The 19841-nt window shown below is 28.0% G+C and overlaps 4 protein-coding genes across 11 annotated transcripts; 2 read left to right on the plus strand and 2 right to left on the minus strand.

Moving 5' to 3' along the window:
• Positions 1–28: 28 nt before the first annotated feature.
• On the plus strand, positions 29–6764 carry Br140 (bromodomain-containing protein 140). Of its 2 annotated transcripts, XM_083080018.1 has the most exons (10): positions 29–230; positions 295–448; positions 868–1144; positions 1476–2319; positions 2448–2750; positions 3002–3176; positions 3327–3751; positions 3831–4196; positions 4782–4967; positions 6372–6764. In XM_083080018.1, the coding sequence occupies exons 2-9, from the start codon at positions 329–331 to the stop codon at positions 4960–4962; spliced, it is 2691 nt and encodes an 896-aa protein (XP_082936144.1). In that variant the 5' UTR covers positions 29–230; positions 295–328; the 3' UTR covers positions 4963–4967; positions 6372–6764. The 2 variants fall into 2 exon arrangements, with proteins under 2 accessions (XP_082936144.1, XP_082936143.1); XM_083080017.1 differs by having other exon boundaries at positions 29–448.
• Pyd3 (beta-ureidopropionase pyd3) lies at positions 4532–8649 on the minus strand. Of its 6 annotated transcripts, none has more exons than XM_083080025.1 (6): positions 8543–8649; positions 7659–7791; positions 7240–7484; positions 6772–7160; positions 6330–6647; positions 4532–5969 (listed from the first exon to the last, which is right to left on the minus strand). In XM_083080025.1, the coding sequence occupies exons 2-6, from the start codon at positions 7745–7747 to the stop codon at positions 5910–5912; spliced, it is 1101 nt and encodes a 366-aa protein (XP_082936151.1). In that variant the 5' UTR covers positions 7748–7791; positions 8543–8649; the 3' UTR covers positions 4532–5909. The 6 variants fall into 6 exon arrangements, with proteins under 6 accessions (XP_082936151.1, XP_082936146.1, XP_082936147.1 ...); XM_083080020.1 differs by having other exon boundaries at positions 7659–7819; positions 8486–8644; XM_083080021.1 differs by having other exon boundaries at positions 8486–8642.
• A 34-nt stretch (positions 8650–8683) lies between these two features.
• On the plus strand, positions 8684–11241 carry Yl-1 (Vacuolar protein sorting-associated protein YL-1). Its single transcript, XM_083080019.1, has 6 exons — positions 8684–9383; positions 9458–9675; positions 9747–9929; positions 10148–10370; positions 10490–10708; positions 10887–11241. Exons 1-6 carry the CDS (start codon positions 9250–9252, stop codon positions 11116–11118), a joined length of 1209 nt encoding a protein of 402 aa, XP_082936145.1. The 5' UTR covers positions 8684–9249; the 3' UTR covers positions 11119–11241.
• A 619-nt stretch (positions 11242–11860) lies between these two features.
• On the minus strand, positions 11861–19594 carry Rab11 (RAS oncogene family member Rab11). Of its 2 annotated transcripts, none has more exons than XM_083080027.1 (5): positions 19209–19594; positions 16974–17169; positions 15982–16256; positions 15370–15529; positions 11861–13419 (listed from the first exon to the last, which is right to left on the minus strand). In XM_083080027.1, the coding sequence occupies exons 1-4, from the start codon at positions 19246–19248 to the stop codon at positions 15393–15395; spliced, it is 648 nt and encodes a 215-aa protein (XP_082936153.1). In that variant the 5' UTR covers positions 19249–19594; the 3' UTR covers positions 11861–13419; positions 15370–15392. The 2 variants fall into 2 exon arrangements, with proteins under 2 accessions (XP_082936153.1, XP_082936152.1); XM_083080026.1 differs by lacking the exon at positions 19209–19594 and adding an exon at positions 18863–19008.
• Between the last annotated feature and the right edge of the window lie 247 nt (positions 19595–19841).

The following is a 19841-nucleotide window of genomic DNA, read 5'->3' on the forward strand; positions in this document are numbered from 1 at the left end:
TAAGAAATAAGGCTATCGTTTTTTAGCGGTCGTTTTACGATCACTCGTTCAAACATCGTGCCGTTCGTCAACAACGTGATACCGCGTAACGGACGAGCAATCCGGTAAAGAAAAAGAAGATTGTAATAGTAGTATTATTACTTAGCTTCCTCGTTATTCCTCGCGAGAGAAATAGAGCTATCCTTGTGATCTGCTGCGATCTACTGGACTCATGATTGCTTCTGATATTTGTATGTAACATAACGCACAAAAAGCAACACAGTAAACCACGTTTGGCAAACAATTGTTTGGTAGGCGATACATGCGTTAAATATACGCTAGAACGAAGATGAATACGCCGCAGTCTAATAAGAAGAAAGGCAGGAATAGAATAGGTGTACCTAATGAAAGCGCGAGTCCTACGAACACCGAGACGCTCAGTAGTCAAGAAGCAACAAAATTTGTTTTGGTATGAACAAGTATTGCTTAATTATTAATAAAACATGTTTCCGCCTTCTATTAGAATACACTACTTTTTTTCTCTTTCAAACTTTCTTCTCACTACAAATCAGAGGTTGAATTACAAGAAGATATTAATGTTAAATTGATTTTTAAATTGTATGTAAATAATATTTTGGGAGACTTTAACGAATCAAATTTATGAGAGGATAAATTAATTTTAATTGTTATTTTATAGTAATAAATACTGTGTAACTGTATAACTTAATTAAATTCTTAGATTACTTTTATACTTATAATTCTATATATATTTTAATAGAATTTTTAATATACATTTTTAATGAATAATTTTAAATAGAATCAGTTATATTGATATTGAGAATCAGTTATATATTGATATGTTTATAATATTTTAACATATATTTAAAGGTAAATCCTATAGGGGAGGATGGGAACAAATCAATTAAGCTGGCCATCTCAGATGCAATCCCTATAATTTCCATGGATTCGAGTATGCTTGACGAAAAAGGTTTAAAAAGTAATGCTGCATTATTGGAAAAGGAAAAAGAAGATAAGAATATTCTTAGCACTTTGCCTGTTGCTACAGTCAAAGAGATAGAAGGTTATGAAGATCAGTTAGGAGAGGCAGAACCACTTCCAAATTCTTACATTAGATTTATGGAACGCAGTGGTGAAGAACTCGATGGTAAATAATATTCCCCAAATTTTGTGATATTACAATAATAGTTTTATAATATTAAAGTATTACTTATATAATTATTATGTATAATATATTATTTATTATACTTAATATCTTTAATCTCTAATTAAATCTTTTAATCTAATTATTATCAAATTTTTTGTATGTACATCATTAATATCAAATTTATAACTTGCAATTAATAAATTATTATAAAATATCAGTAATATTATAATACTACCTCATATTGAAATCTTATATTAGTTTTAAGTTTTTATTTTCTATGTATATTATAGTCTGTTTTTATTCCAAAAATAACATTATTATTTTGATGTAGGAGAAGTGGAATATGATTTAGATGAGGAAGACACTGCATGGCTTTCCATTGTAAATGAAAGACGACTAGCCTCTGGATTAACACCTGCATTGGAACCTGATATATTTGAACTATTGATGGACAGATTAGAAAAGGAGTCATATTTTCAGCAACAAAGTAATGGCGGAGGTGGCATTGCTGCGGACGAAGACGCCGTCTGTTGTATCTGTATGGATGGAGAATGTCAAAATAGTAACGCCATTTTATTTTGTGATATGTGTAATCTTGCTGTCCATCAAGATTGTTACGGTGTACCGTATATACCTGAAGGACAATGGTTGTGTAGAAGATGTCTGCAGAGTCCATCCAGGGCTGTAGACTGTGTTCTATGTCCAAATAGAGGCGGTGCTTTCAAACAGACCGATCGTCCTGCAGCATGGGCACATGTAGTGTGTGCTCTATGGATACCGGAAGTTAGATTCGCTAACACTGTCTTCCTGGAGCCCATCGATAGTATAGAGAGTATCCCACAGGCCCGTTGGAAGCTTACATGCTGTGTATGTAAACGCAGAGGGGCAGGCGCGTGTATTCAGTGTCACAAGAGCAACTGCTATGCAGCATTCCATGTAACTTGTGCTCAGCAGGCTGGTCTATGTATGCGTATGAGAACAGTGCAACCTGCCAATGGTGAACCAATGCTAGTGCAAAAAACAGCTTACTGTGAGGCACATACACCTGTCGATTATCAACCTTCTACAAATCCCGTGGACGCGAGGAGAAGAGCGATAGCGAACAAGAAAAGCTCGTCAGCACCTGTTATTTCTATACCTACCATACCACCTGAGAGAATCAGAGAAATAGCTAGGTAATAATAATAATAATAATCACATTTTTATTTATATAGAGGGATGGATATTAGTTAAATAGATTCTATATAATGCAAAACAATACTTTAATGTATTATCCTCACATGTATTATTTTATGTCAATCAGTTTAGCTGAAGGAATACCAAAGAGGAGTCAATTGATACAACGTCTCATTGCTTATTGGACACTGAAGCGACAATACAGAAATGGTGTCCCACTTCTTAGAAGATTGCAAAGTTCTCATCCACAATCCAGACCGCCACCGCTCGGCGAACACTCCTCTTCGCCGACGCACGATAGTGAATTACGAGAAGAATTATATCGTCAACTTAAATATTGGCAATGCTTACGTCAAGATTTGGAACGTGCACGATTGTTGTGTGAGTTAGTACGAAAGCGTGAAAAATTAAAGAAAGAATTATTCAAAGTGTGAGTATTCGCGACACAAAGTTTAAATTGCGCTTATTAAATGGCAACATTGATATATTTTCAACATTGATATATTTTTTAATTATATAACGAAATAAATTATGCAAATTATTGATTTGAAAATTTAATCTTTAAATTTCAATAAATTTTAAACTATAGAATAAAAATAAAAATTTTTAATTATACTTTTCATTGGCATTTACATTATAAAAAAAATTATATATATATCATACTCAAAAAAATGATTGCAGAAAAGAAAAATGTTTATGGTTTGAATTGCGACCATTGGAGAGTGTTTTACGTACATTATTAGAAGCCATAAAAGCGAAAGATGTAAACGATGTATTTGGACAACCAGTCAATACCAAAGAAGTTCCAGATTATCTCGAAATAGTATCGCATCCTATGGATCTCTCTACTATGCAGGCAATTATTAGAATTATTTTATATACATTTATAGTTACATTTGTATAGTTATATTTATATAGATATACATAGATATTCTAAAATATAAATCTATCAAGATCTATTAAAAATATAAGCCACAATTATATCAATCATATTCTTTTGTTACAGGCAAAATTAGAGAAACAAGAATATGATTCTATTACCGCTTTTGAAACTGACTTTAATTTGATGGTCAACAATTGTTTAGCATATAATCGTAAAGATACTATGTTTTATCGGGCAGGAATAAAAATGAAAGAGCAAGGCGGAGCCTTGATAGATCAAGCTCGCAAAGACTATCCTGAACTTGATCCTGTTATTGAATCTGAACAAGTTGGTTCTAAATCTAGAAAAAGAGAAAGATCTAATCGTAGTAGTACTCGCTTAGAAACAGAATCGCAATCTAATGAGAAAGAGATTGGTGGAGGTGGTGTAAATAGGAGAACAGCAGTATTGTTTACGCGTAAAGCTAGAGCACGTAATGCTAAAAGCGGGCAAATGTTTCTTTCAGAAGATGACAAAAAGAAACAAAGTGATAGTTTTAAAGTATATAGGTATGTAAGTAATAGGTATATAATAATAGGTATGCAAAAATTTTTTTTTTTTTTTTATTCGATTAATTAATATTTCTAGGAGTGGAACAATGGATAGTGATATAGGTGAAGGGGAAAGCCAATCATCAAGTTGCAGTAGTTGTCCCACAAGTAGATCTACTACTCCTGATCCGGAAGAGGAGAAGCAACGACAAGAGATTGCTGATACAAAGAAAGAAAACGAGAGCAAGCAAATGAGCACTGGCTTAGAAGCTCTGCAACTCGTATGGGCTAAATGTCGCGGATATCCTTGGTATCCAGCTCTGATTATTGATCCTAATACACCCCGGGGTACTATACATAAAGGAGTACCAATTCCAGCACCGCCTGATGATGTTTTGGCGCTTGCTGACAATTACAAAGAACCAGTGTTTCTTGTACTATTTTTTGACACAAAACGCACATGGTAAAATTCTTAATTTTTAATACAAAAATACTATGAATGTTTGATAATAGATTGCATTTAGCATACATCCTTAGTAAAAATATCGAGATATAAGTAGTTTTTTTGCAATTAAATAATTAAATAGAAAAAAATTTTGTCGAATTATGCATCAAAAATACAAATAGATAAAAAACTTTATAATTTTAGAGAAACTTTAATAAAAATCTTGAATTGATGCAATATATCAACTAATTAAATATCAAAAAATCAAATTGTAAAAACCTAAAAATTAAGAAAGAATAGAAAGAGAGATATCCAATTAAATTTTAAAAGGAATTATTTCAATTATCAAAAAATATTTATCAATTTATTTATTTTTGTTAAATATATTTATCAAAGATATTAGATTCTATATATGCTACAATAAAATTATTAATTACATGAAGAAATAATCTTCAAAAATATAAATTTAGTTCATATGATTATGTAAAATTTTCCGCATTTCATAAAACAAATATGTTTTATAGTAAAAATAGTAAAAATATTCGATTTAACAATGCCAAATTTAATATCAAATATTCGATTTAATAATACCAAATTTTTCAGGCAATGGCTGCCAGGCGAAAAATTAGAAAAACTCGGAGTATCGCAGGAAGTAGATGAAGCAAAGTTAATTGAATCACGTAAACCTGCAGATAGAAAAGCTGTAAAGAAAGCTTATCAAGAAGCTTTACATTATCGCAAACAAACACATACTGCTGTATTGGATAATATCTCAAATGTATAAATCTTGTAAGTACAATATACAATATAATAAAATACAATAGAATACAATACAATTAGAATATATTGTTATATATATTTAAAAAAATATCGTAATTTAAATGTATACATATTAAATATATTTATGCATATATATTAAATATATTTAATATATCTCCATAACTATCATTTCATACATCAATGACATTTTCGTAGAGAAATATGTGCAAGATTTTTAAAAAAACAATGTATATGTATATATATATGAAAAGAAATTAATTTACATGATTTATATATATATATATATAAAATACTTACACTTGACATTTACATTTTTACATTTTTATAAAGAAATATGTACAAGATTTCTAAAAAATAATATATACAATATAAAAAATTTACAGATTAATTTACAGAATTTATATAAAAGACACTATATATGTTATATTGATTATTATATATATTGATTTTATGAAATAGAAACATATTCTTTTTAAGGACGAATGCTAAATATTAAAACTATATAAAACATTATTTTTTATATATAAATTTTCATATATTAAACATTTTTATATAGAGAAATATATTGGACAATTTACGAAATTTATTTAACTGGATGTCAAAATAAAATATTTTTACGAAATATATTTCTATTGTTCCTGGCAATTGAGTTTTTATGATGTATAACTTTTTTCAAAAATTATAATGTATAATGTATACGATTTATATATATACATATACAATCTGTCATAACTATTATATGTCATAACTAATACAGTAAATATCATTGATATTGTAGAAAAATATAACTTTATAAATTTTGAAAGTATTCAATATGTTAGTAGATAAGTTTATAGCCTTTGATAAAAGTGTTGGATCTTTAGAATGTAAAATTTAATTAAACCATGAAATTATCATAACAAATTTCATGAAATTAGAGACAATATAAATGTTCTGTAAATACCCCAAGTCTTATTTCTGCATCGTGAATTCAGCAAGTTTTTTTGCATACATATCCAGTCGTTGAGTCATCTGAAATTAATTTAAAATTTATGTATATTTTTTTATTTATATATCACAATTAAATTTTATGAACTCTTTATAAAGAATATATATAAATTTCATAAAATATTTTGATCAATTTCTTATTTCATATAATATTTATATTCAACCAAATTAAAAATTGATATTTTTTATTATACTAAATTAATTAATTTGCTACATATATATGTGTGTAAAAGAAAGAATAAACACTATAATACTAAATTATACAGAAAATAAATTATAGAAGTTATATTAATGCAGGATACATTTAAAGTTTATCAATTCAATAAACTTTTGTACTTTATCCTGCATATACAATCACACATAATAATTTTATAAAATACTCACTCTAAATCCCCATATGTCTTTCGTTTGTCGACATAAATTTAGGTCTAGTTCTCCAATCAAAAGTCCGTCTTTGTGCCGACTTAAACCTGGAGTTCGTGTGCCATCAGGAGCAGTAATATAACTGGAGCCATAGAAATTTCCAAAATCTTTATGTGCTGGTTTCCCATCACCAGATGTAAATTCATGTTCGAAAGTCTCGATACCCACGCGATTGATAGCGCAAGTATAGTAACTATTCGCTATAGCGGCGCATCTTGCTTCAATTGGCCACAAATGTTCGGATAAACCTTGAACGGTTGCCGATGGATTAAAAACGATCTAAAAACAAATATAGAATGATTATTTATTCTAGATATTTGAATATTGTAAAATTTGATAAATTGTAAATAGGTATGAATAGTTGTGATTTTCATTAATAAAACCTATAAATTGTGATTCTTACTTCTGCCCCATTCAAACCAAACATCAACCAATTTAATGGATGATGACGTCCGTAACATATGTTAATTGCAATACGTCCATAAGGTGTATCAAAAACAGGATGTCCTGTATTGCCTTCCATATAATAAGTAGACTCGTTAAAATCCCCGATACGAGGAATATGATTCTTTCTATGTTTTCCAAGGACTTTACCGTCCTTGTTAATCACGACGCAGGTATTCCAAATAGTATCGCCATCGGCAGAGTCTCTTTCCAAAATCGGCGATATTATTACCATGTTGTATTCTTTAGCGAATTTAGATAGAAATATGGTCGTAGGGCCAGTCTCGGCTTCCTCTGCAAATTCGCACCACGGATACTTTTCTCTTGTACAAAAAGCAAATGGCATATCTGTAATAATTTCATAGATCGATTATTATGCAAATTATAAAATTTATGATACTAATATGAAATTATGGCTCTCACATACTCCATGCTTCTTGAAAACATAAAATTTGAACGTTGTATTGAGCTGCTCTTGCAATATATGATGCAATTTTCTTATATATCGCATCTCGTTGGTTTAAAATGGGCTGTGTTGTTGGTAATACAATTTTATGTTGTATCAATCCGACATGAACTAGACGTGGGGGACGAAGCTCTTCTATAATCTCACTATTCATTCTCCATCCTTGTATTTCAAATTCCTCATCTTCCCATTTATCACATAATGGCCTAATAACAATATTTGCCATAAATTTATTGCTTTAATTTATGCAATACTTAATGATAATGAAAAAACTGTGCTGTGCATAATATAAATTTTTCTTTTTTTTAAATATAAATTAAGATTATATATATAATTTTTAATTATTTTTTTATACTTCTATAAAATATAAAAATTCTTACAATAATGTACGCCCATACAAAATCCGTTTTACTTCATTTAATTCCTTCTCTGGTATATATTTCTCTAAAGTTTCTTCTACAGTTGCCATGTTTGGAACAGTCACTTTGTTATCAACTTATTTGACCCAGTCACCTTCAAAGTTTTATAAGATAGCAATCTGCTGTATTTGTAAAAGTAAGATATATAATATTGATAAGAAAGAATAAACAGTACAAGAGATAAATATCTTTAAGAGGCATCATAAAGGTATTTCAAAAATTCTAAAATTGTATTAACTCTAAAATTAATTCTAAAATTTTATTAATTGTATTAATTCTAAAATTATATTAAAATTGTATTATTGTTACAAACTGATTGAATATGCATATTGTTTAAATCGTTGTTAATTTTAATTATATCATTGTAGGAAAAAAACAAACTTATTAATTATATCAGATATATGTTAAAATATAAATCAAAATAAGTTATATACTGCATATAATTAATATATCCATATATAGCTATCAGATATTATGTTGTATTACAGAATATTTTTAGATCTAATATATATATATCTACAAATTTCTGTTTTTATTATCCGTAAATAGTAAATACATATATTTAAAATGATGTGAATCTAAATTATATTATAAATATATATTTGATATATAGATATATGTATATGCAAACTTGATGTCTCATATATATATAACAGCACATTTATTAATTATAACTTCAATAATTAAAATTAGATATTAATGTGAGAACATTGAAAATTTTTATTGCAAAAATATAGAAAAAAATAATAGATTACATGTAAATTACGTACAATATATAATTTACTTACATATATATATATAATATATGTAAATTACACAGTGCCAACCATTCTTTTCGCACTTACTTCAAACAACTTATAACCCAGTCAAGTCCAGCGCTTTAATTAATTCAGAATCAAATCTTGTCTGCGTATTGTGCACTAAAAAAAAATTCAGTTTGGATTGTTATCAGGTCATGATGCGTTCGAAAATCTATTCACCGAGTGAAGAGACTGACCAATCAGAATAAAGAAATCTTTTGTCGCTCCTTTTGATTGGCCAACCAAACTGTTATCCTATTCCGATGAGTAGATTTTCGAACACATGACAATACAGTTCTTAGATAAAAGATGATGCAAAATAAGAAAAATGTATGATGTATCTTAGCCGAAGAATATGAGCTATCAATATACGAAATATTATTAGTGATACTTTTTCGACGTATAATATAATTTGCTTGAGTACAATATATAATTTGCTTTACTTTATATGCAAATATATAATTCACTGAAAGACTAAAAACAGGAGTTGAATGATCCTACACAATATTCTAACCTAATTTGTATATTTTTATATGAATATAAATAATTTCTTCAAGTAGAAAAGAGGCGTATAAAAAAATATTTACATGCTTGACAAGTGTTTAAGTGAAATATTTTACCAACAATAGAGTTATATGTGTGTGATATAATATTTATAATATATTTTGTGCATGTTATTCAAATTCTAAAACTCAAGTCGAATACAGTATACATATTATATCAAAAGTTATAAGTTAAAAAGTTTTATAATCATGGCTGCAACAAGACAAAGACGTGCAAATGCTGGCCATAAAATGGCAAGATTATTAAATGAGGAAGAGGAGGATGATTTCTATAAAACTACATATGGTGGTTTTGATGAAGTGGAACAAGATAACGATTACATGTGTGTGATTATTTTTATAACATGCATGATATAAAAAATTTATAATATCATATATATGAACATTTAAATTTTAGGGAAGAAGATGAGGCAGAAGATGAGGTAGATTCAGATTTTAGTATCGATGAGAATGATGAACCAGTTTCCGATACTGAGCAAGAAGGGCCAAAAAAGAAACGTAGATTAGTAACAAAAGCTTATAAAGAGCCTAAACCTACATTAAATACTCAATCAGCACCCAAAGAAAAGAGGATTAAACAACCAAAGCAAGATAAAACTTTAATAGATAGCATAGGTAATAGAAATATTCTAGCATAAATATTTCTTCTCAGAACTCTACAGAACTCAACATATTATTTCATGCAGAAAGAAAATCAATACGTCGTTCTACCGCGGCGAAATCAGCAGCTACGCAAAAACGCTTGCGTGAAAGAAATCAAGATCAAAGAAGAAAAATAAAAGTTACAAGACATAATACATGGAAACCCACTCAGGAAGAATTATTAGAAGAAGCTTTACAAACAGAAGAAATTAACATGAAATCGTTAGGTATATGTAATAAAGTACAAATGTCCTTAAACATCTTGTCTGAGTAAAATTAGAACCAAATTAAATGGAAGATTGCAAATAATTAACAAAAATAGATTACAAAATATATTTCTTTCTGAAAAGTTAATGAAGGGAAAGAAAATATCACATTAAGAATGTGTTTTTGAGAAAAAATTATATATAATGTTATTTTAAACAGTGTATTCTATATATTGTAGAAAAGTATCAAAAATTAGAAAGTGAGAAAAAGACTACTAGATCTGTGAGAAAGACACATGTTGGAACAATTATTAGGTATCAATCGCTATCTATGCCAGTCATGGTGTTATCTGAGACATATGTAAATGAGGAGGAAAAAATTAATGTTGAATGTGATGATGAGAAGAATGTAGATACAGCCTCTAACAATATAGGTTCTGATAGTTCCCTAAAAGAAGAAAGGTATATACATATATATTTTATTATAATAACAAAATATAAGAATATGCATAAAAAAGAGATAAGAATTCAACTATTCTTTTTTTTAATTAAAATTTCTAATTAAATCTTATATTTTTCAGTAAGACAGAATCAAAAACAGATGGAAAAGATAATAAGGAGGAATCTATAGATATAACTCCACCAACTTCCACTAGAGAAAAAGATATTGATGCCAAAGAAACTGGAACGTTTTATGAACGTACGTTTATTACTTTCGAAAATGAACAGTCATATTTAGACTTGTTTAAGAAATCTACACAACAGAGACCTCCACTGAAACCTCTTTGTGCAATTACACGGTAAAAAAATATTTAAAATTATCTTCATATTTAAGATTATATCACGTTATATATTCTTACATTTTCTTATTTAAAATAAACTCAAATAAAAATCTTATTTAAAATAATTTCAAATAAAAATTATATCAAGATTAATTTCGTATTTTGAATAATTAACAATTTTTTGTCTGATATGTAGATTACCTGCCAAATATTTGGATCCTATGACACAATTACCATACAAAAATGTACAAACCTTTCGACTACTTCGAGAAGCATATTATCAACAGTTAGAAGCTCGAAATGATCTTAATGATGCTTCTCAAAGTCCAGAATTATTACGATGGATAGAATGGCGACAGAAGAATCATACTAATTCACAGAAAAATACTATTCGCTTAGAACCAGCATCTTTATCTGCACCTTTATAGTCTTTCTTGCTTAAGTAAGTAATAGTTTAAAATAATAGAGCCTGCTTTTTTATTGTACTCTTAATATAATGTAAATTTAAATATTTTTATTAAATATTTATAATAAAAAAATTATTTTTAATATTTGTGGGTAATCCACATTAGTAAGTTTTGTATCTTTTGTTAATATATACCTTACAAAATAATATAAATCATTAAAGTATTTATTCTACATTAATGCTTTTTTGTATATTTTTATAATATCTATTTAAAAATATACGATTAGCAATAGCAGCTTTTTTTCTTTTTTCTTTTTCCTCCATCTTTTGAAAAATACAAATAAAAGTAGTTTGTATATATATATATATATATATATATATATATATATATATAATGATTTTGATAACTTCTTATACATTATGATTAAATAATTTTATATAATTAATAGTATCATAAAGCGTGTAAAATATTACATTATCCGATAATAAGTTATATTTTACAAGTTTTTTTTACCTACTGCAATTTGCTTTTATGAGAATTCAGCTTTGTAAAATATAGATTATTGAATCATTGTATACTATATACATATGATATTTTATTTTTTTGTAAAGAGCAGTAATTAATTCATGTAAATATATATTATCACGATAATAAAAATAATAATTACACAACTTATAAGCATTTGTGGATACACACATTACAAACATTTGTCTTAAAAGCAAATTTGATATTTTATTAATAAAATAACGAAATACACAAGGCATTATTAATAATAATCTATATATTATTGTAGATATAATATCCCTTCTGTGTGTATTTAACTGAGAATGAAACAATCTTATAAATCTTAAATCATTTTTCAACTGTATAAATTTATTCTACTTAGTGTATAAAGGAGAAATTTGCTCTCCCTAAGTATTCTGTAGTTTGTATAGCCTAAGGATACAGAATAAATCAAAAGATATCTGTAGAAAACTATGGTCACTTTGACATTGCTTATACACATTACAGTTCTGAGTTATAGTCCATAATAAAGTAATAAGCCCGCTATATATTAAATAGTAATTATACTTGTGATTATCTTATTATTTTTAAGATTGCTTTGAGAAATATTATTTCTCATTTCTTACAATGGATATATATATATATATATATATATATATATATATATATATATATATATATATATATACACACATACATACACATATATATATAATTCATGGTAATAATATAAATCATACGTACTATAAATCAAGTTAACGCACGCACAATATTATAATTATTTTTTATTAATCTTGTTTTTTCTTAATAATCTTCCTAAAGATTATCATTATATAAGTGATAAATTTTTTTGAAAATTATCAATATCTTTTACATAATCCATCGAGAAGTAGATATCTTGATTTATTAACACTTTTACTCACTCTCTTTATTTTATTTCGGATACAATAAAAGCTCGTGTGTGAGACAATAACATATTACAATATAGCCACACAGAAAGCAATATATTAAGATTTTGAAAAATGCCTACTATACAATTTCGTTTAACCGCATTCTCTTAGTTTTATCCGATAACAAGTCTGGAATGAAAAGCTTCGTGTAAAAATAAAATAATCCCGAAGCATATAGTGCCCAAAAAGCTTATACAGCTAGTATACCATTATTTACGAAGAGCCGAGAGTGAGCAACGAGAAAGGATAATCTGTTTTCATTTCTTGCTTTTTTATCATCACGCCGTGTAAGACCGTTGTTTATATATAATATTTGTTTCTTCTATGCAGTGCATGTGTGATAAAGTACTTATTCATGATGCTTCTTTACATATACGACCATAAACTGTTCACATACTCACAATCATACTACGCGTTAAGAAGAATCTTTATATATATATATATATATATATATATATATATATATATATATATATATATATGTATTACAAAGAAGCAGTAATACAACATTTATTTATTATAACATAATTTATGTCGTGACAGATAGAGAGACAGACAAAGAGAGAGAGAGAGAGTAAAGATGATTTTTTCGCGAACAAAGACTGGTACATTTGTATTCGCGCTTATAGCATTATACAATTTTTTTTTCACGTTTATCCTTACTTGATTATTTCCACAAATATGTAATGCATACTCTCATATGAATTGATTGGATGTCCTCTCTCTCGCAAGGATGGTAGAATGAAACCTTCTCTAGCATGTGAGATTACATGCTTGCGCACGTAGTCTCAACTCTTGTTCTGTTATGCACCTGTTATATCTACCATCAGCTAGTACCTCCACTTTTCTCTCCTCCATATGACTGCTTCTGTAAAATAAAATCAAATACTCCTTTATGGAATAGCACTTAAACCCTAAATAGTAAATGTATTTAAGATGGGTGGAATGTTTAGTAAATGACAATTATTAATTGTTTCACATGGTGTTCACTTATTCTATATTTGTTTATAATAAAGATCTATAATGAAGGTCTATAATAAAGATGACGTTATAAATAAAATCACAAGGTAAATTTATCAGAAATATATAATTATCTGATACATATAAATAGTACTTTATGTGTTACTATTGGCTCTAATGCTTAACTTATCTTTTTCATGTTGCTTACTTTGAATATATTTTAGATGTATAAGTGTGTTAAAATGTACTTTATTCAAATACAAATAATTCATACGAAAAAAATGTATGTATTATATCAATAGAATTATAAACTCAAAAGATTTAGAAAAGTTTAGCAAAAATAAATAAGCTTACAATATACCCAGTCTTTTACATAAGCATAGCATAGCTTCAAAATCCAATTACTGAAGAAATTTTAAGTAAAAAAACTTCAGATTATAATAATAATTAAACATTTAATATATATGTTTTCAATATTAAATCTCATTATAAATTTTCTTTTTCACTTCACAATTTCTAACAAATTACAAAAGAGAATTAAAATTATTTTGTGTCAATCATCAAGTACAATGATTTCTAAAATTAGTAAAACAGGAGGAAAATGTTAATAAGTGTAAGAGAGAAAGGAAATGTTATATATTCATCTATACATCAAATATACATCGTATTGTGTGTGTGTGTGTGTGCATGTATGTATACACACATCGATATATTGAAATATTATGATCATAATAAAGAAATGTAAAAAATTAAAAATAAAAAATAAAATTAATTTAACTAATACACTATATTTTGATATTTTCTTATTTTAGATATTTTTAAATTTATATATATATATAAATATATATGTGTGTGTGTGTGTGTGTGTATGTGTATGTATATATGAGAACAATTTATATTTAAAATTTATATTGGTGGACTGTATTCTTTATTCTAGATGATTTGGAACGCACCTCAGTGTAATACATATTTATTATTGGACATAAATATTATTTCTACTGCTTTTTTACTGCTTTGCTAAAAAATTTTGTTACATAGCACTTGATCTAATCATACATGATATTCAAAAACCATTGGATGTTTGCTTTTCATCAGAGATTTACTTTAATCAATTCGAAGTCGATTTTTTCTTGATGAAAAAATTATTTATCACAGTATTTTAATTTTCAATATTATGTATACTTTTTACAATACTCATACTGAAATTCTTTTAAAAGGTACTTGATATTAATTATAAAATATGATTTTTTTATCACTCATTTGGTTTCTTGAACTTTAATTTATGACAAGTCCTCTACTTTAAATTTCTAATTAGTCAAAAATTATTGCCTCGATATATTTTTGTTGCAAAAATATCAATTTCAAATTGCTAAGGAATATGAATAAAACAACTCGTCCAACGGTTTTGAAATACCTTGTATAAATTACATAATGTATTCTCTGCAATAAATAATAATTTTAAATATTTTAATTATCTTCTTACTAAAAAATTAAAGGTGTAAGATTTTATAATATACATATATGATAGAAATAGATAAAAATTTCAATATTTTAATTGTTATTAAAATATAGACTTAGCAAGTATATAGAATACAAATTATATAATGGAATGAAAAGAACATGATAGAAATATCTTTAGCAATATTTAATTTTGATATATGTTAAAATTAATTCAATTTACAATCAAGTTAACACGTACAATAAGCTAACCACAGTGTTTCCTTATAGTAAATCTATCCTATCATACAAAATAATCATTCCAAAAACTGTTTGCATCATAAACGTAATTTTTTTTCGATAAAAATTAGATATTCAACTGTACTTCCGTGATATTTATACTGTATTTGCGTGTACACACATTTTAATAAGCAACAAGATGAGTCACTGGCAGCACTGCTTACGCATTCCCTCAGCATTCATCGTTGGTTTGACTTCAATTTGTTCTACATTCTGTGGCCGGATTGTATCACCTTCAGGTGGATCTCGTATCTGTTTTTGCGATACGATTCTGTATATTTCTACAAAAACAAAGGATTGTATTAAATAAAGTTACAAAATACGCTCGCGTGTAATTTAAAACCTAATATATATTATAAATATTTCATATGTGATCAAAATAAATATTTTATATTTCAGGTAGAAACAAAATTTTCAATAATTTTAACATAAGGTATATCTGTACCAGATATTTTAAAAAACAAATATATCTGTATATACTTGTGATAATTTTATAATTATATATTAATCAATAGTATGTGTGTGTGTGTGTATATATATATATATATATATATATATATATATATATATATATATATCTGTGTATATATAATCAGTATATGTGTGTACATATATACACTTCATGATATATAATATTATTATTTAAATTCTATTCAATAATCAATTCAATGTATGCTACTTTTATATGATATTCATATTTGTTTATCATGAATAAAATCCTAAAATCTATTACCTGTTAATATATTTTGAAATGCTGTCTCAACGTTAGTAGAATCTAAAGCAGATGTTTCAATGAAAGACAAGCCATTTCTCTCGGCAAACGCCTTAGCCTCGTCAGTTGGAACAGCACGCAAATGCCTTAAATCTGACTTATTTCCCACTAACATGATCACAATATTCTGATCAGCGTGGTCCCGTAATTCTCGTAACCATCTTTCTACATTTTCATACGTCAGGTGTTTCGCAATATCGTACACAAGTAGTGCACCGACTGCTCCGCGATAATATCTAATAATTCGAAAGAGATTATTAATATTCATATCAAATTGATAACGAATATCGAGCTAATTGTATATGAAATAAAATATCTATTTTCAGCTGTATTATTTTCTTACTTTTTTCGTACTTTTCTAAATAGGCGATATTTTAGAACATTGGATGAAAAATTGCTTAATTTCAGAGTTCTTTAATATATATTATTGTGAATGCAAACAATTTTGGCAAATTAAGTTTCTCTTAATAATATAAATATGTATCTAATTTCAACTTATAATTATGAGTTTAATTAGTACAAATTTTACTGTCAAAACTTTAATTAAAAAATATACTTAAAAATATATTTAAAAATAATGTTCAAATATAACAATAAACAATAACCTAAATTCATTGTTATAAAAAAATCAATTCTAATAATATTTTATTATTTGATTTTAAAAATTATTTTTCCTTTTGCAGTCTATCGATATCTCTATTAATATGTAAAAGAATGATGGCTTGTACAATATTATAAGCCATTAAATTATAATATTATGATATTAAAATATTTGATTATTTTACATATTGTTGTCTTTATATTTTTATTAATATATAAAAGAATGATGACTTGCACAATATCACAAGTCATTATATTATAATATATTATGATATTAAAATATTTGATTGTATGACATATTGTTGTCTTTATATTTTTTGAATGTGACACAGAGAATGGAAATTTAAACTTACGCAGAAGTGATCGCACGATAACGCTCTTGCCCAGCTGTATCCCAAATTTGAGCTTTAATAGTTTTACCGTCTACTTGTATACTGCGCGTTGCAAATTCGACTCCGATAGTAGACTTTGATTCCAAGTTGAACTCATTTCTCGTAAATCGGGATAAAAGGTTACTTTTCCCTACTCCAGAATCTCCAATAAGAACAACTGAAAGTACAGAGAGAATTGATTAAACAATTCAAATTTAATATGTTAATTTTTGTGATAGTTATTTTAGTATAATCACTAGATAGTAAATTATTTTTTCACTTTGTATACCAATTTATACATCAAGAGAAAAAATTATTCCTTATTCTTATAAAAAAGCATCATATATAATTGCTATCATTATGATAATTATCTGGATAAAGATAATAATAATTCGAAATTTTAGAGTATTATATATTATCAGGGGAAGAAATATATAATCAAAATTAAATATAAATTATGCTACAAAACAAAAAAAGTTTTATTTTATTACTTAAACAAAATAAGAAATTATCATTAATTTCATTATATGAAAGTTATATATAAAACACTTAAATATTATTATTAAAAAATTCTGTAAGATTATTAAGTTTTATAATGAAAATTAGCATTCAATTTTTTATATGATAGGTACAAAAATTAAATAACTTTAAAAGTAATAATTTGATAAATATGCAGGACGATACTTCTTATCTTTATAAAGCTGAAAAAGTTTCTGTCATGAATCAATGAATCAGTGTTTTATCATGATTATATTAGTGCACATGTGTGTGTATATATATTCTTTTTATATTATCATTTGGACATCTGTAAAAAAATAAAGCAAATAGCAGAGACATCATTAGGTCTTGTTATTTCACACATGTTCGAAACAGAATGTCAAAATTTAAATATTTTATATAATACACCCAATATATAAATAAATATAATGTATTGTGTGTGTGTACATGTGTGTATGCGCATGCATGTACACGTGTAAAGTCAATATATCCTATTGTGTAATTTCTAAGTAACATAAACAATATAGACTATGTATTTGTATGGGAAATTATAATAATAATAATAGTAATATTTTAATTCTTGCTTATAAAGAAATTCAGAATAGAGTTTTATGTCACTTTTATTTTTAAATTTCAGCTATATAAAAATCAATTATATACATAAACAATATTATATATATCAAATTTATATATCAAAAATATATATAATTTATATATCAAATTTTATATCAAATATATATATAAAATATATATATAAAAATACTAATAAATAACAAAAAGGAGTAACTCAATTTATGTACATGGTATAACTGTGTATTTTCAGATCACGACAGTGACAGATCTAAATGTACATGATCACATTATATCTTTATCAAGTCAAGGGTCAAGATTGACAGAGTGAGTAAGTGAGTGAGTGAGTGAGTGGGTGAGAGAGAGAAAGAGAGACGAATCTAATAAAAGTATCCTATAATAATGGAATAATAACGCTGAATAATTGAATGAGAATGTGTATCTTCAAAACAAAAAGAAAAAGAATAATTTACGTTTCTAATTTACGTCAATTGCGAAAAATTAACAGCAAAAGATAAAAAAAAATAAATCCAACTATAAGAACTGATAATATAATAGCATTTAGAATAATTTTCATTCTCTTTTTCTCTCTCTTCCGTGACTTCCGAAAATGCAGAGCTTTGCGAAATGACAAGGTCGAAAAAAATTCATATGTATCGTACGGGGGGGGACACATGCACGCACTCACTCTCAAATATACATATATACATACACACGTACTAGCAAATATCGCGGACACGCAATCATGCATCGTCTATATTCGATACACACATGTATACGCACGCACTCGCCCAATTACATACGTAATGCATAAATCGGGGGATCCGCGGGCGTTTTACAGAATAAAAAAATCGAGCTAGGGGAGGGCATCGAGCAGAGATGTTGGCGAACGCGGTGAATCGTCGACGGGGAAGTCGCCTCGTTGACGCCGCGATGCGAGATATCGCGGGAGGAGTAGCCTCTCCGCGCGACGATGGGTCATCGGCTCTGATGTCATCGTAACGACGGGCCATCGTTTACGTTCGTGCGAAGTGACGTACGACATACGAGCATTACCGCGGCGGAAATGGGGGACCGATGGGTCGGGAAAGCATTCTCTCGAATGTATGCATCGAGACAGCGAGAAAGGAAGACGCCGAGAAGATTTACCTTTAAATAAATAATCATACTCGTCGTCCCGAGTGCCCATCTCGATCACAGCAAGCAACAAGCACCTTTCAACAAGCCGACGTTGGATACCCCTAGGGTTGTCAGAACCGTACTACTGCGCGATGTGTATGGCTTATATACAAAGAGACAGGAGGCCACACAGGAGCCGCCGATTGGCTCCCGTACGTCGTTCCTGTGTCAGCTGTCGCGGCACGCGACTACGGGCGAATATCGCCGTCGCGCAAAACGATACGAGACAAAAATAGAGGCGATCCAAGGGCGGTGCGCGGACGCGAGCGAACGAACGCAACGGCGATACAATTATTTTCGTTCTTTCAATTCAACTGTACAATATGGCCTCCTTTCTACGCCCCTCCAAAGCCGATACAAAGCATGCATGCGCAATCCGCGGACTGTCACACGCACGCGCCGCCCAATGCGACCTCTCGCTTGTCATCAATTGTGTGTAATTACTTGAGGCACGCTTCAAAGTATTCGATGAACCAATAGGAATGAAGAATCTTGCGCTCGAAGCGTTCTATTGGACTCGTGAAAGTTTCGAATCGTTTCATTAGGAGGAAAGGAGCAAAGATTTCTTCGCTCTGATTGGACATCGAACGCTTCGAAACTTTC

This window comes from Camponotus vicinus, unplaced genomic scaffold, assembly GCF_025532165.1.
Source record: "Camponotus vicinus isolate PSW18456_S1 unplaced genomic scaffold, iyCamVici1.0 SCAF_10, whole genome shotgun sequence".
NCBI lineage: Eukaryota > Metazoa > Arthropoda > Insecta > Hymenoptera > Formicidae > Camponotus > Camponotus vicinus.